At 30.5% G+C, this 16,401-nt stretch overlaps 1 protein-coding gene across 8 annotated transcripts in view; it reads left to right on the top strand.

Moving 5' to 3' along the window:
* The window catches only part of LOC148613927 (suppressor of lurcher protein 1-like), a 189,477-nt gene extending 174,922 nt beyond the window's left edge, over positions 1–14,555 (top strand). For 7 of the 8 annotated variants that reach the window (XM_088587632.1, XM_088587637.1, XM_088587633.1 and 4 more), the window contains 3 exons: positions 870–1,050; positions 6,584–6,783; positions 9,566–14,555. In XM_088587632.1, coding sequence (XP_088443758.1) covers positions 870–1,050; positions 6,584–6,783; positions 9,566–9,723 — 539 coding nt within the window. In that variant the 3' untranslated portion in view covers positions 9,724–14,555. Of the gene's footprint in view, positions 1–869; positions 1,051–1,550; positions 1,723–6,583; positions 6,784–9,565 lie in introns of all 8 variants that reach the window. The other variant, XM_088587636.1, reaches the window with a different exon arrangement.
* Positions 14,556–16,401: the final 1,846 nt, after the last annotated feature.

Raw genomic sequence — 16,401 nt, forward strand, 5'->3', positions numbered from 1 at the left:
CTAGTACACATGCATATTCAGTATTTTGACTAGTACACATGCATATTCAGCATTTTGACTAGTACACATGCATATTCAGCATTTCAGGACAAAGGTCAAGGTTAAATTGGAAATTTTTTTGGTAAGATGCACTGATTAATGCCCACCTAGTTTTTATTTTATGATTACAAAACGAAAAAAAAACTTACAAATTTCATCACCCCAAATAGCCCTAAACTAGCCATTTAAAGGGTAAAGAAGACAGCTGCTAGTAGAAGTGGTGTATCCCTATCACTATGATTACTGACTACCCCTCTAAAAACTAAAGCCAAAACTAGCTAATTAAACAAATAAAAAAGGAAGATTAGAAGGTCAACTAAAGTCCAGGTTATAATTATGCCTTTGAGTGGAAGACATTTTGTTTTTGTGTAACTGTCTGTCTATCACACTTTTGTAAACACTACTCTTCAGAAAATACTGAAACAAAATTCATGAAACTTTGTAGGTAGTAAGAACATGATAAGTAGTTGTGCATTTTACCAGAAATTTATGAACAACTGAATTTTTTATGAGTTATACTCCTGTTTCCATCCATCTGTCTTTCTGTCTATTTGTCAGTCTTACATGTAGCCATCATGTTAGAGTAGCATTGTTTTCAGTTTAAGTTTATTATGTTAGAAAGTTTTTCACATGTGTACTATTTGTTCAATCAGGATATCTGAATGTACTTCTTTAAGTAGAGGTACACAAGTTAGCAACGGTGACTAGGTTATCCTAAGTTTACCGAGTGCCATTACCGATTCGTAGGAAGCAATCATGAAAATATGTAATAGTTCAGATCCATTCAGAGAGGTTCTGCTCATCTAAATGCAATTATTTATTGATTGTAGATTGTCACATAACATACAACAGTAGCAGGGCAATGCAAGGATATTTTACTTCGCCAAATTATCCTGGATATTATCCTAAGTTTACCGAGTGCCATTACCGATTCGTAGGACGCAATCATGAAAATATGTACATAAAAATTAAATTTCATCAATTTGATCTTGGACAAGGGATTGAAAGAAGGTATAATTTCACAAATCCACATGTTTTTACTTTTATATTGTTGTGCTTTTGAAATATTCTCAACAGGTTTTTACTTTTTCATCCAATGACATAAAAAGAAATTTATAAACATTGAGGGATAATCTAAAATGATTATAATTATCTCCCTATTTAATCAAATACTTTTTATTTTATGAAAAAAAGACTCAAAGTAAACAGGGGAGATAATCTGAAAATTTGGGAATTATCTCCCTTCTTACAATTAATCTTTTCCTTGATATCTATAAATTAAAATATATATTTTTATGAAACCTAAAGTCTGTTGAGTAATATTTCAAAGATTTTACAAACTATTTCATATTTGCATGATTTTTTATAGAGCATTTTAGATTAGTTTGTTCTTTACTAGAAATTAGCAGTATGAAATAGTTTGATGTGTTTTTACCATTGGATTCTCACAATTGCACTTTTTTTCAGAATTTGCATCTTATGCACGATTTTGTCTTTTGTTTTGGTTTCAGTTTGCAAGTTCTTTTACATAAGTAAAGTGAGAATGAATGGGTATTTTGTCTCACCAAATTTTCCGGGAATATATCCCAAGAATACAGATTGCGAATTCATTTTCTATGGACGGAACCACGAAGCAGTTCGAGTGCAGTTTCATGAATTTGATGTTGATGGAGTTCCTCCAAGGTAATGAAAGCTGTAGACAAGAACTTGGCATGAGGCTTAAAGGTTATATGTATAATAGTGCTAGGCTTTTTTTTTTTTTTTTTTACATTACCTACAGCAGTATATTGAACTTCAAAGATAAACATTCATTAAATGTGATAGTCTACAAACTTACCCTTGAAGCCTACGCTTCAAAACCAATAAAATAGATCAGACATGTGAAATTTGTTTTAAATTGTTAGTGAGGTGAGTGTACCAAGTATGTCTTAAAAATAAAAATTAACATTGGAACTCAGGTGAATAATGCTATACAAATTTTGGGTTTGACATATCTCTCAGCAAGGTGTGCATCACATATTAAAATTGAAATTGGAAGTTCAGATGAATTTTGCTATTTGTATTTTGGGTTTGACATATTTCTCAGCAAGGTTAGGGTTGAGGGTTTAGGGTTAGGGTTAGGATTGACATATTTCTCAGCAAGGTTAGGGTTTAGGGTTTAGGGTTAGGGTTAGGGTTAGGGTTAGGGTTAAGGTTAGGGTTAGGGTTGGGATTAAGGGTTAAGGGTTAGGGGTTAGGGGTTAGGGTTAGGGTTAAATGTCTAAATCCAAACCCCATGTAAACTGACCACCCATCAAAAGCAGACATTGGCCTCAAGTCCATTCCTGTCAATATAAAAAAAAATGGAATTTGGTTGCACAAAATATCTGTCTCAACCTACAATAATCTCCAGGCAGAAAAGATTTATTTCAGACAGATTTCACATAATATAAATGGAGGAGTCTCAAATTATGTTAAATTAGCTCTTAGTCAAACCATTTTGTTATTTTGGTTACCACATTTTTTGCTTGGTCTTTTCTTGTTTTTTTTTTTTTCTTTTAAATTTTAATGAAAGTCAACTTCAAGCTAAACATATGTATGATGATCATTTAGTACTCTTTCAAACAAATCTAGCTGAGAGAATTTAAAGACATCACCTTGTACATCTTTCATATACCTTGTGTGTATTCCTAGAATATGATGAATGTGTGTGTTTAACTGAAAGTGTCAATTGAAGTTAGGAAGGAATTCATGTGGTTCTATTCATATATTAAAACAAATAAGAGCACTATTTTCTTCAAACATTGGTACAGTAAAGATTTAAAAATGATATAATAAACAGTGATACTAGAGAATTTCTTTCACATACATCTCTAAATGAAAAAATATCAAGTAAATGCCACCTTTTTAGATGTTTGGTTTGTAAGTCGGTAAGGGCAGCTATTCCGCATTCTTGGAAGTTTTTGCTTATGGAAGATTATGTCAAGGTTCAAAACAGTTCTTTCAAAATAAGTCCTGAACACAAGATATTGCCACTGAGTAAGCTTTGCTCTCAAAATTTCCGTAATATGTTGTTAAATGATGAAAAAGTTGCTCCTGTAGCTGAAGAGAAATGGGATGAGATTTTCAATGTTAAAATCCATAGACAAATATGGGTGAACTTTATAACTTGCCTTTCAAGTCCTGATTGAGAGTTCAGTACAAGACATTGCACAGAATAGCTGCACATAAGTATTAATTACAAAAGTTTGGATATGTCACCAATAATAAGTGGAAAAAATGTAACAAAGTAGAAACTATTGAGTACAAATACTTTCAATGTGAAAAATTAAAACTTTTGGGGCACTTTTGAAAAAAACGGTTGATTAAAATTTTTGACCATATATTGAAATTATCGTTATATACATAAAGTTATATTTAGTATTATCATGCAAAACAACATAGAGGCTATTAATTTAGCAAAATACTTCATCAAATTAACGTTTTTGAATAATTCCTCTCAAAACATTTTTTTTCCTTCCTTTTTAAGTTTTCTCAAGAGAAAATTTGTACTGTTTGAATATGTGTACTCACAAAAGATAACTTGAAACTTTTCATAGAGAAATTTGGTCTTATTAGGAATAATCTATCTTCAGAGTGATTACTACTTTATAAAGGTGGTAATGAATTATTATAATAGCGTCTGCACAGTTCCAAGTTATTTTTCCTTTTTTTTGCATCCATACGAACAAATCTGCATAAATCAAGAAAATTATGTTTGAAATGCTTGCAAAGGGAGATAATTCAAATTACCTTATTTTTTATTTTATTTTATTTTTTTTATTTTTCATTTTTTTTTTTTTATTTTTTTTTTTTTTTTGGGGGGGGGGCTTTATTTGTTTTTGGAAAAAGTTTGATATTATAATTACTTTGATTCTTTTGCTCGTAGTAACCTTAAAATCCAACTAAAGGATTTACATGTTAATGAGTAATCAAGGGAACCAAGATTCTAGTGGAAATCAAAAGAATGTGACCAGATATGGAAAACAGACAAACACAACAAAAAAAATAAAGTAACTAAAATAGTACATACAAAGTTACAAAATTAAAGGAGCAACTCAGACTCCACTAGACACTGGGAGCATGGACCACTTGTACTGGTAAGGTAAGCATCCCCTGCTTTTCTAGAAACACCCGCAGAGTTGCTCATGTAAAGTCAAGTCTGGGGTAGATAAAAGAAGAAAAGGAAGACTATGACAAGTTGAACAAATCAGTTTTCATAGTACAGATGGATACACCGTAACTATCCATGACTCACGATGACGGCCATATAACTTAAGTTGTGATGACTTCAATCTTGTAGCAACATAAACCTGTTCTAGATGCCTAATTGTTAGAAGTCTAGCATGATACAATAAAGAGTTGTGTTTTACACGCATGGTACGCCTGTTGCCCTTTTTTAACTTGTTCTTATGCTTTCAATGAATTTATAGGATCGACTAGAAATACTGTGAGCTCTGTCAAATACCTTTGAACTTGAAACTTGAAAATCCCCCTTTTTTAAGTATAAAAATTATTAACATGGAAATGAAAAATCTGATATTTATAAAAATCGAAAGGGAGCTTGTGTCAAAAGATATAGACAATTCACCAAAGTTTCATAAAAGTTGGTGAAAGTGTTTTTGAATGATTGTCCGAAGTGTTGATGTGCGTATAAAAAGTTACTCCCAAGGTTCTGGTTCAGGTTTACCTAATTAACAGCTATACTTAACAAATCAGTTTATATGTCTGTAGATTTTTTCTCATTTTAATGCTCAATTTTCTGGTATTTTTATTTATTCCACACACATTATTGTCTTTTCAAAGACTAACATGAATCATTTCTGAACATTTGGTAAATGCAGAATTTAAATAAACAATAAATCTTAAGCATTCTAGCCACTTGTCTTGTGGTGATTGAACAAATTTGTTATTTAGGGAAACTATGATTATTCATATATAAATACAATTTTTCCCCTTGCAGATTTATGTTTTTACAAACAATCAATGATAACAGATCATATAACCATCACAAAAGAAACTAAAGTAATATGATATTTCTGAGAGTGAAATGCGTTCAATTTACAATTTACAATTGTTTTACAGGGTAATTATTGTTGTCACCGTAGGACTTATAAATCCTGTTCTTGATTTTTACTAATTCTATTTTTTTTTTCTGTTGAAAGCATTAAAGACCAATTTGTTTTTAGTTTGCTACTCCCGGCGACACTAATATAATTCAAATTACTTATCTAGATATCAGGCGTCGAATTCACAAAAAGTTGCAAGTGTGAAATTGATTGTAAATTATGACGTCACAATACTATTTTAGGTTGTGATGTCATTACTTACGATCATCTTTACTCTTAAGATTTTTTGTGAATTCCACACCTGAATTTTCTCTTTTGTGTTATTACCAAACTCATTATAATGTTGAATCAGTTAAGTGTCATATTTGTATCGTCGTATTTACTCATAGATGAAAAATTTTTTTTGTTGAAAAGACAATTTTTACTCTACAACCAAGCACTTTTTGTGCTTTTGAATGGGAACATTGGTCTTATTTTATTAAGAGTAATAAAGGGAACTAAGATCTTACTGGAAGTAGAAAAAAATGTAATCCATGGACAAAGACCAGACATGTAAAGCAGACACACACAAAAGAACATAAAATAACGAAAATAATACATACAAAGTAACAAAAGTAAATGAACAACTCGGATCCACTAAAGACTGGAGCATGGACCAGGTGCATCAGTAAGATAATTGTCCTCCGCTTTTCTAGAAAACCCACAAAGTTGCTTATAAAAAGTCAAGTCCAGGGTAGATGAAAGAGGAAAAGGAAAACTATGACAGGTTGAACAAATCAGTTTTCATGGTGCAGTAAAAATCACAAGGTCACAAGACCTACAAGTCTCACTGTTAAATCCTCTGGATAAGGCTGCCTTTCAGTGAAGATTTTTGTCATTGTGTGGTCAAAGAAAGATAACTCCAGTAATTCTTTATGGGAAAAAAAATCATTTTACCTTACAATTTCTATAAATGCAATTCTCTATTGAAATACACCATTTTACATTACATTTATTTTTTCAACTTTCAAACCTTTTCAAGACCCAAACATGTCTATTCAGACCACAGAGCTGTAAGTTTCTTCAACTTCTTAATTGTTTTTAGAAGCCAAAAGTAGCCTACCTTTTTGCAGGAGTCCTGCTCTGTGGCTATATCATATGGATGCTCTTGTTTTTCATACCCAACCATACAAATGAATTTTTGCATAATTTCTAGTAACATAAGATACAGGTTAAGTTCAATAATCAGTAAAATCCCCAAATAGTAGTTTTGAAGCTAGACCAATTTGAACATTTTGCCATCCTTTTTTTTTCAATTAAAAAAAAAAAAGGCTTGAAAATTTATATATATATATATATATATATATATATATATATATATATATATATATATATATATATAATTTTACCATCTTCTGGTGATGTTAAACATATTTAGACATTTATATATATATATATATATGTATTTTTTTTTACAGATGTGAACCAAAGGATAGAGTAGATTATGTTGACTTTTCAAATTTTGATGGCGCCATGGATAAAAAAATGCAAAAATTCTGTGGACAGATCACAAACAAAATACAAGAGCCTATCCAGTCTGACCAATCATTTTTCCGAGTCATCTTTAAATCTAATAGCATGTATGAAGGAAAAGGATTCAATGCATCATATCAGTTTGGTAAGCATTAAATTTCCTTACATGTATACAAATTCTGTTGTTGATGAAAGGCTGTGGTACATTTATGGGTGAATTTGGCCCTTTTTTGTGAAAATGGATGTTTGTGTCACAGCATCCTTTTACCTCCTGAAAAAATGTATTTAACCTTAAATTGATTTGGTTAACTTATTCTGCAATGTACATTTTGATCATTGACAATTGATCACAAGAGCTGGTTTTCTAAAATTTTACCAAACCTCAGTTAGAAAGTAGATTACTCATTCAGTATGCAATACAGGTGTTTGTGCCATTGTAGACCTATGCAATGTTCCGTTATTTTGAAGCAGAGGCTTCTTAAAGTTGAAAACATGATAAATTGTCACCAAACTTTAGCTATTTTTGCAAAAACCTGAGTTTTTACTATATTCTGTCTGTTATTACTGGATTAGAACTGACGCAAACAATTCAGTATGTGGTAATGTTATTGTACGTCATCAAATCCTTAATAAATATGCAAATTGAAAACATTCTAAGACCATGTTTAGAAATTCTTCCAAGGGGGACCCCAAAATACCTCTAAGTGTACAATGTCCTTTAAAAACTACTATACTTTAGCATACTTTAAGATCCTTCAGAAGATACAAGTAAACTTCATCCCTAGATTTTTACTTCCAAGATGAATATGTATAGGCTAAAAACCACTAATTCCACTTCCCATAGGCTTCTATGCTAATTTCACAATATTCAATGGCTTCTCTGGACTTTACCTTAACTTTAACCTGCAGAGGACTATATATCAGCATGATTCTACATATGTCAGCTCACAATCCTCAGAATGGCATGTGGGGTTAGCAGACTTGCAGTGAAGTACTGGTCACCGGAAGTGAAGGGTCTATAAATAGCATGGGAAATCCCAGTGTTTTCACAAGATAGGGGTATATTTAAAAATCATTGTGGAGATTAGGCTTCACATCACAAGAAGCAAAATGCACCTATAAAATGTACAGAAATGTTTTTCCTGTCAGAAACTGTTTAAATTTTTTAAATAAGATGAGAACTTTTTTCACAGCACTATGAGGAACAGGGGTAATTTCTGCGTAGGACTATTTTTGCGTACGTTCCAAATGCTCATTGGTTGAATTGGTGGTCTGTAACCTAAAGAGTCACTTTTTGTCTTAGAAAAAATAAATCACTATACAGGTATCTTTCTACACACATACTGAATGCATTTGCAAAGTTTCAGTGAAATGTGACAAGCACTTTTTTAAATATTTGATTTTTAAATATAGGGTAACCAACTTGTGCGAGCAAAAAAGTGACAATATTTTACCATACTTAAATGCATTAAATATTTGCAAAGAACTTTTTCTGACTTTTCAAATAAAAAATATCAATCACAACTTGTTTTTTAACAATATTAATGAAGAAATAGTTTTAACAGTAATCATTTTCTGAGAAATTGGTCTATTTTTAAAAATTTATTTCTGACATGCCTCCCCCTTTTTCTTGATCACATGTCAAAAATCCTAAATCTTTAAATTTTCACAAAAGGTGATATATTTGGCTTTAAATTTGTAAATACAGTGTTTTTACATTACAACATGACCAGTAAAGGGCACCTAAAGCAAAAAAAGTGCTCAATAATGGATTTTCCATGTTGCCATAGGGGAATGCTTATATGGCCTTAACCACAGTAATGAAAGTGAGTTTTTCCTCATTTCTAACCTAATTTTTGCTCAAATCTACACAAAACTTGATTTCAAGTGCTTATTACCACCATATTTAGGTAAATATAGCCCTCAAAGTTTAATATTTGATATTTTTACTAAATTTTCTACACTTTTTACAAGATAGGACATAAAAATCAGGCAAAAAGACCAATTTTCCATAATTTGGACCTATAACTTAAAAAAATGCATATTTTGAAGGATTTTTGTAATGTATTCCTCTCATGGCAAAGTTAACAAGATCTTCAAGTAGTTTAAAGCTATTTCAAGAAACTTTTCATTTTGCCATGGCTTCAGCTTAAGGCTAAAAACCACTAATTCCACTTCCCATAGGCTTCTATGCTAATTTCACAATATTCAATGGCTTCTCTGGACTTTACCTTAACTTTAACCTGCAGAGGACTATATATCAGCATGATTCTACATATGTCAGCTCACAATCCTCAGAATGGCATGTGGGGTTAGCAGACTTGCAGTGAAGTACTGGTCACCGGAAGTGAAGGGTCTATAAATAGCATGGGAAATCCCAGTGTTTTCACAAGATAGGGGTATATTTAAAAATCATTGTGGAGATTAGGCTTCACATCACAAGAAGCAAAATGCACCTATAAAATGTACAGAAATGTTTTTCCTGTCAGAAACTGTTTAGATTTTTTAAATAAGATGAGAACTTTTTTCACAGCACTATGAGGAACAGGGGTAATTTCTGCGTAGGACTATTTTTGCGTACGTTCCAAATGCTCATTGGTTGAATTGGTGGTCTGTAACCTATATGAAATTATGGTATTTGAATCACAAGATCAAATTATTAATGTAAATTTGCTGAATTAAGATAATGGCTTCTTATTAATTGAAGGGAAATAATATTTTAATTTCTGCCACTGAAATTTCTTGCATGTTTACTTTGATACTTAAAGACATTGTAAACACCAAGATCAGAAAAAAGTAAATCATTTTATTTCTGTTGTGTTTCTTATATGTAAAGTTTAGTTTTGATAGAAAATGATCTGCTATTGGTACAGTCTTGTACTTGCATGTATTGAATTGGAAATGTTATCTTTAATTTTTTTTTGTAGTTGTAAGAGAAGAAATGACCACCATGAAGTTGCCAATAGGGTCAAATGGAGCAGTTTCACAGTACACAAATAATAGACAGAATGAATACATTTATTTAGTATTATTTACAATTTCAGTATTTGCAATGAATTTTCTACAGGGTAATTGTGTATTGTGATAAATCATTGCTGTTATATTCATCTGTGATAAATTAAGTCCCATTTTATGGTAGATTGAGTTACCTCCCATTGACTGTGTCGTTTTTTTTTTTTTATTTTCATAAATTACTTTTCTATTATCAATTTATTTTGTAAACAGTGAAATCTGCTGCATTTTTTGTTACTTTTTTCCATCAGATTATTTTATAGAGAGGTATTGTGTTAAGTAGCACTCCAGCTAGGAATCATGCAAAATGTGATATGAAAATGCTTTAGTAAACAGGAATTAACATTTGGTTTTTCAAAAATTATGTAACCTTTTTTGAGGTGAATCACATTTTTCAGATTTTGGGTGATTCTTACAAAGACAGCTACTTAAAGCAAAAGCCCCAATTTACATTTGAACCTTCTTTTTTTAATTAATACAATGTATAAGTGTAGTTATTCTATAATCCTGTGTAAGAATAATCAAGGAAACCAGGATTCTAGGGGAAATCAAAAGAAAGTAATACCAGGACAATGACCAGATTGAAAAACAAGTACTATCTTAAAAAAAATATAGCCGACGCAGTAAAATTGTCTTCTTTTTATTTCTAAGTTTTTACATATGTTTCAAAAAATAACACATGGCACGCAATTACAAAGTTTCAATAATTTTTTTTTTTACGCCACTGAGTTATCAGTATTTGGCCAATCTGGAAACAGAATTGTGATCAGGTGACTTCCCTTTCCATAGAAGAGCATCCTTAAGGTCAAAGGTTAAAAACCGAAACTATACCGACTGCATTGGAAAAAAACCACACACACAACAGATAACATAAAATAACCAAAAGAATTTAATTTTAATATGGCACCTTTAATTAAGCATTGATGCCTTAACGGTTATCAAAATTTAAATGATATCTTGTTTTATTTGACATGATTTTCTTTTTTCAATGAATGGTAACAATACATTACACATGTTTTCGCTATAGTTCTATTTTTCTTATACATTTGATGGTTCTTAGGCCATTTTTCATGAAAATCAATGAGAGATTACAACTTGTAAATTACTTTTTGTCTCAAATAAATGATGTTAATGTTTTCTCTCTGTGTCTTAAGCATTTGATGTCAAGGGAAATAATTCCAATATCAGACACACTGGTTGGCTGTCTAGTGTAGCTAGAATAGGGAGAACAGTTTACTTTTGTTTTAGTAAATAATACCATACTAAAGCTCACCCTTGTGAATACCTAAATGAATTAAGAAATAATGTAAGAATTTATAGTACATGTATGTAGTTCTAACAATTTCTTGTTTTCTGGGGTTACTTTAAAACAAGTGAAATATTCTCTATATGTGTTGCTTGTAATTTAGCCTTAGTTGGGATGGGAGGTAACTCTAAAAATGAAATAGGGATTTGATCAAACGAAATTATTGTAATATGTTGTTTATTTAGTTTTACTGCTTTGCTGCAATCCAATAAGCTATTATGACAACCTTCTGGAATCTGGCGTCTGATTTACGGTTTTGCAGTTTTTAGTATTGGTAATGGACTTCCATATTTAATGATTTATAAACAATATTTTAGTTTTTTTTCAATTAATGTGTGATTGGATGAAAACTATATGTTTAGATACCAGATGTGCATAGGGTGAATAGAGTTGAACCTGTCTTGTATGATATTTGTATTTTGCAAAATTCTTTTTAACACTGCATTTTTCATCAGTCATGTTGATTCTTACTAGTTCAAACTAGTTGTCTTTATGAAATTAGTTCCTTGGTTCCTTATCGTAAGGTGTGAATTTGTGATGTTCAACTTCATTATACTTCACCACACGAAGTGGTGAGATATTATGTGTGAGACCCACCGAAAAATTGTGTTTGCCTGTCCTTATGTCCATCCACCAACAGACTTGAGAAAGTATCAATGATTTTTTTTAAACTTTGCAAAGTTGTTTAGTACCATAACATAGAGTTTAAATTTAATTTATAGCAAAATCCAAAATGTAATTTTTAAGTTAGTCCATTTTGAACGTTTTGCTATTCCCATTTTTTACCATTACAGGATATTACTTAATGTGCCCTATTTTTTTTCAGACTTTAAGGGATATTTTTTACCCCCTTGACTATAGTACAACATTTGAAATGCTTTTCATTTTTTTTTTCTTTTTGAATCTCTTCCATGCCATGACTATTGTTCCTATTTTAAAACAATTCTTAATTCATTATTCATCAAAAGTTTAAATATAACAAGTTTTATTTTAATTTTTTTCCAAACAGGCTGTTGTTTAATTATGGTATTTAAGATTTATCATATGTTTATGAAACTTTGTACATCTGTAAATCATTATCAGAACATATCAAAGTGATCATCATTAATTGTGGTTTGATCCAGATTTCATCAATCACTGAATACACAAAATATGAAGATACCCAATTAAGCCTATTTTTTCTTCACAATTTTTTTTCTTATAACTATTGTTTTCTGTATTATTGCAACTTCATTTAGTCACAGCAAATATTGATTATGTATGTATAAATCACCTCTTGTCTGATTTTCATGAAGACTGCCACTTAAAGTTTCAAGTGCAGGGGAATCATCTATATGAATACAGTACCTGAACTGATCAGTGCAACAAAAAATGTGATCAATCATCAATCAGTGATCAGTTTCTGATTAGTCATTGATCCATTAAACCAATCAATTAAATCATTGATTGCATCATGTGACAACAGAGCAGTCGATATATTTTATGGATTTCATTGTTTTCTTTGTAAATTTTACACATATTTACATTATACATTTACATTATACATTTACATTATACACTAGATTTAAACATCAATTTGTATATTTATTTCACATTTGTTTTATTTTCAACAGATCATTTGTCATTTGACAAAACAAAACTACAATCAGATTGGTCACCAGTTATCGATCTGTCAAACTGTTGCAGGGTTCAGTTCAGGGACTGTACATTAAAGATGTTTGATGCAGATAATTTGCTGCCTGTATCTTTTTAAAAAGGCTCTGGCAATAAAATACAAGGTGTCTATTGTTTATTGATACTTTCTGTAAAGAGGATCTGGACTCAAAAATAGATAAAAAAACTTATTCCTTTTTTTGTCTGCTTTATTGGGTATGTACATGTGTACAAATGTATATACATTTTACATTTTGGTACATGTATGATACATGCTTTATGTGAAACATTTTGCAGTGTGACTAGTAAATGTAACAACATTAGCCCTAAAACACCTCTGTATAAGTTTATCATAACTCTCTATGCAATATATCTAGCTGATGCTGTGTATATAGTTTTGCAATTTTATCCATAAACTGTTTTTTTGCACTGTTGCAGTTTAAGGGATTGCATGTTGAATGAACATTTTAATCATAACGCATCAACATTTCATTCATATAATTTGTGTTTGCTGAAAATACTTGTAATATGATTCATGTACTTGAATATTGTGATGGTGCCATTGTATAGATGTAAAGTTGAATGTTTTTTTACAAGTACAATTATTTGAATCTCATTCATGAAAGTTCCCTACCTTATGAAATTCCATTACATTTGTTTTATTTTTATAGCCGGCCCTAGTGCTCAATAGACTATTATTCAGAAAATTTCAGAAGTCATCATAAAGCATTATGTTTTATGTGCAAAGTTCTCATTCATTTCCAACACTTACACTTCTGAAGGAATTAGCTGTTGTGTTTTTTAATTAAATCCAGCAAGTTTTTCATTCTTATTCCCCATTCACACATGAAAATTTGTCTCTGGGCGAAACCAGGTTAGTTAATCCATATTTACGTTTTTCCATTCTCACTTGTAATAAAAGCTGCCTATTTTAGGTTTCCCCCCTTTGATTAAATACCGCTGGTGGCTATGACAAATAATTTTGAGCTTGGTGTGTACATTTTACGCATGTATCTATCATATCTATATGTTTTTCGTACCGAAAATTGTAAAAAAAAAAAACGAGTCAACGAAATATTTAAATTGCTTTTATCATAAAAAGCAGCTATTTGCAAATTACTCACCACATTTAAAGGGTTATTATAATCCCGGTTTGCCTTAGTTTTAAGCGTTCACTCTATTTAAATTCAATCCGTAAGTAGTTATTTTTTTCCTCATGCATTGATCAGCTTAATAGAAGATTTAACATTTATTTGTATTTTTTTAAACAATGGAAGCTTCCAACATAACAAGACGAAAACTTATTTAATGCGGCCACTATTGATTTTTTGCTATTAAAATATATATATTTAAAGAAAGTGACAGATTTCAAAAATTTCAAAATTGTTTGTTTTTAATTACAGTTTGAATTTGCTTTTATTCCACTGAGACGTTATTGATTATTGATATATGATTGAAATGCAGATAAAGAAAAAAATCGAGAAAAATCAACATTTTGGACATCTCGTGACACATAAAAAGGCAGAACTGACAATGGCTAACAAGTGGAAATACGGCCTTTTATTTGAAGAGAATCAGTATTTATTAATATGACTTACCTACTAATAGAAAAAAAAATATGACAAATAAACATTCATAACTTATATGTAGCACGAAATGGTTGGACACAGATCAAATATAATGCGAATACTGAAAAGTGAACAATGATGAGAGAGCAGTAAATACATACAAAAATACAAATAAAACGCAATAAAATACAGAAAAAAAATATAATGTGTTCGAGCTAGAAATCCGTTTTTGTTTCAGTTTACAAGTTAACAGTATTAGATTGTCATTTTTTTATTTGTATGGATGTTGTTGATTGAAGGCAGATGTATGCTATCTTACATTTTATAAATCTCTTTTTCATCTATTTACTCATTCAGAAAATAAATATTTAAATATGACTGTCTTTTATATTGCCAAATTTAATTTGCTTTTTATAAGTAACAAATATATCATTCGAATTTGAAAACAAGCATACACAATAGTTTTGTAAATGTGTACTTGGAAAATATATATACCGACTGTCTATACACTAGAAGCTGCATCGAACCAGACTTGTACACAAATAATTGGCATTTCAGCTGTTAAAGATACATGTTGATATTGTTAGCGGCAGGGGGCAACACATTGTGTTCTTTACCCTGTTTTGGTCGAAAACAGTAATAAACGCAGTTTAATGGGACATTGAAAGGTTGGAGAGACAACACGAAGGAGCACCGACATCTTGATCATTTGTAACTTTACAAAATCGTGCTGCATAAGTATTATGTGAAATAACACGAATCTTATGGAAATAGGAAAGTTTCATTTTCGACAACATTCGAAATAGTTATATTAACTTCACAGCTCTACAGTAATTTATGATATGAAAAAACATATTAAGCTCTTAATTGCCTGCTCTTAACATGAATGTGTTATCAAAAAATTTCATATGCAATACCTATCAGATCCACTGTCTTTCAACTTTGAACATCGTTGAAACACATCTTTCTTGTCACAACCGTTCTTCACTTTCAAATCCTTTTGTTTTTTGCTCACTGACACGGAATTCCTTGATTGATTCATTGATGTTTTGGACATAGACTCCTAACCACGAAAGATGCCTATCCTTACTGTTCTTGAAATTGCGTTATGAAGTTTTCATTTTCAACAAACAATTTTACCATGCAACAAACAAATGCAGCTTGAGTTAATGCAGTGGGCTTATATAAACGCTCCACCAATCTGATACAGTAGATAAACGTGAATGATGATTATCTTACCAATTAAAAATCTGTTTTGACCGAATTTTTGTTTACTATCTGGTAACGCAACCTTACATTTTTAAAGAATTTTGTATTTTAGAATGAAGTTTTACAAATCAATCATTACTCGCCTTACTATTTGGACTACATTATTATTTATTGACGTAGCAAGTATGAACAAAGTAATTAAATATGTTTTTACTAAAATTAAGATAAAAAATGAAACTTACACACCTTAATCAATCTATACTTATCACTGTTATAATACAAACTAAAATATAGTGTTTTATTGGTTTTTGCATATAATGAGAATAATCTTGATTAAAATTATTTATTTATCAAATGATAGCAATATTTAGAGATTGTTATCGTACAAACAAATACCAGGTTAGGTGAAATATGATACTTCTTTTTTAGTATTTGTTTAGATAGAAGTTGAGACTTTGAATCAAAGGTTATGAAATGCACTTCTTTTGTAGTATTTCTTTTTGGAAAGAAGGTGAGACTTTGAATCAAAGGTTATGAAATGAATTTAAACAGAGCCAGATATGTGAAACACAAATAAAAGTTCATAACTTTCGAAAGGATATCCTCTCAGAGTTTCGATATTTTGCTGTAAAATTGAAAATCTGCATGAATTATGTATCATAAAAATAAGATTTATATATTTTGTTAGTAAAACTAATTATTTCAGCAATTCGAATGATACAAGAATGAATTTTATTGCCTTCAGATGAAATATATACATTATGTATAATGGAATGTAAACTTGGTTTAAAAGTTTTATGTTAATTATGTTTATTGCCTTGACTGATGACTTTGTAAACCATGTTATAGGGTTAATAAGTATGATTTTTCATTATGGCCCTTTACAATGTACAACGACAGTCACAGCGGTTCGAATCAAAACCGAAATCCAATATAGCTATTCGATGCTTGTCTGAAAAAATTTATAGGGAGACAATAAAAAAACACATTCCAATCAACCCATGTTCTATTACTG

This window comes from Perna viridis, chromosome 6 (assembly GCF_037379345.1).
Source record: "Perna viridis isolate PV_CMFRI_1.1 ecotype Kerala chromosome 6, ASM3737934v1, whole genome shotgun sequence".
Classification (NCBI taxonomy): domain Eukaryota; kingdom Metazoa; phylum Mollusca; class Bivalvia; order Mytilida; family Mytilidae; genus Perna; species Perna viridis.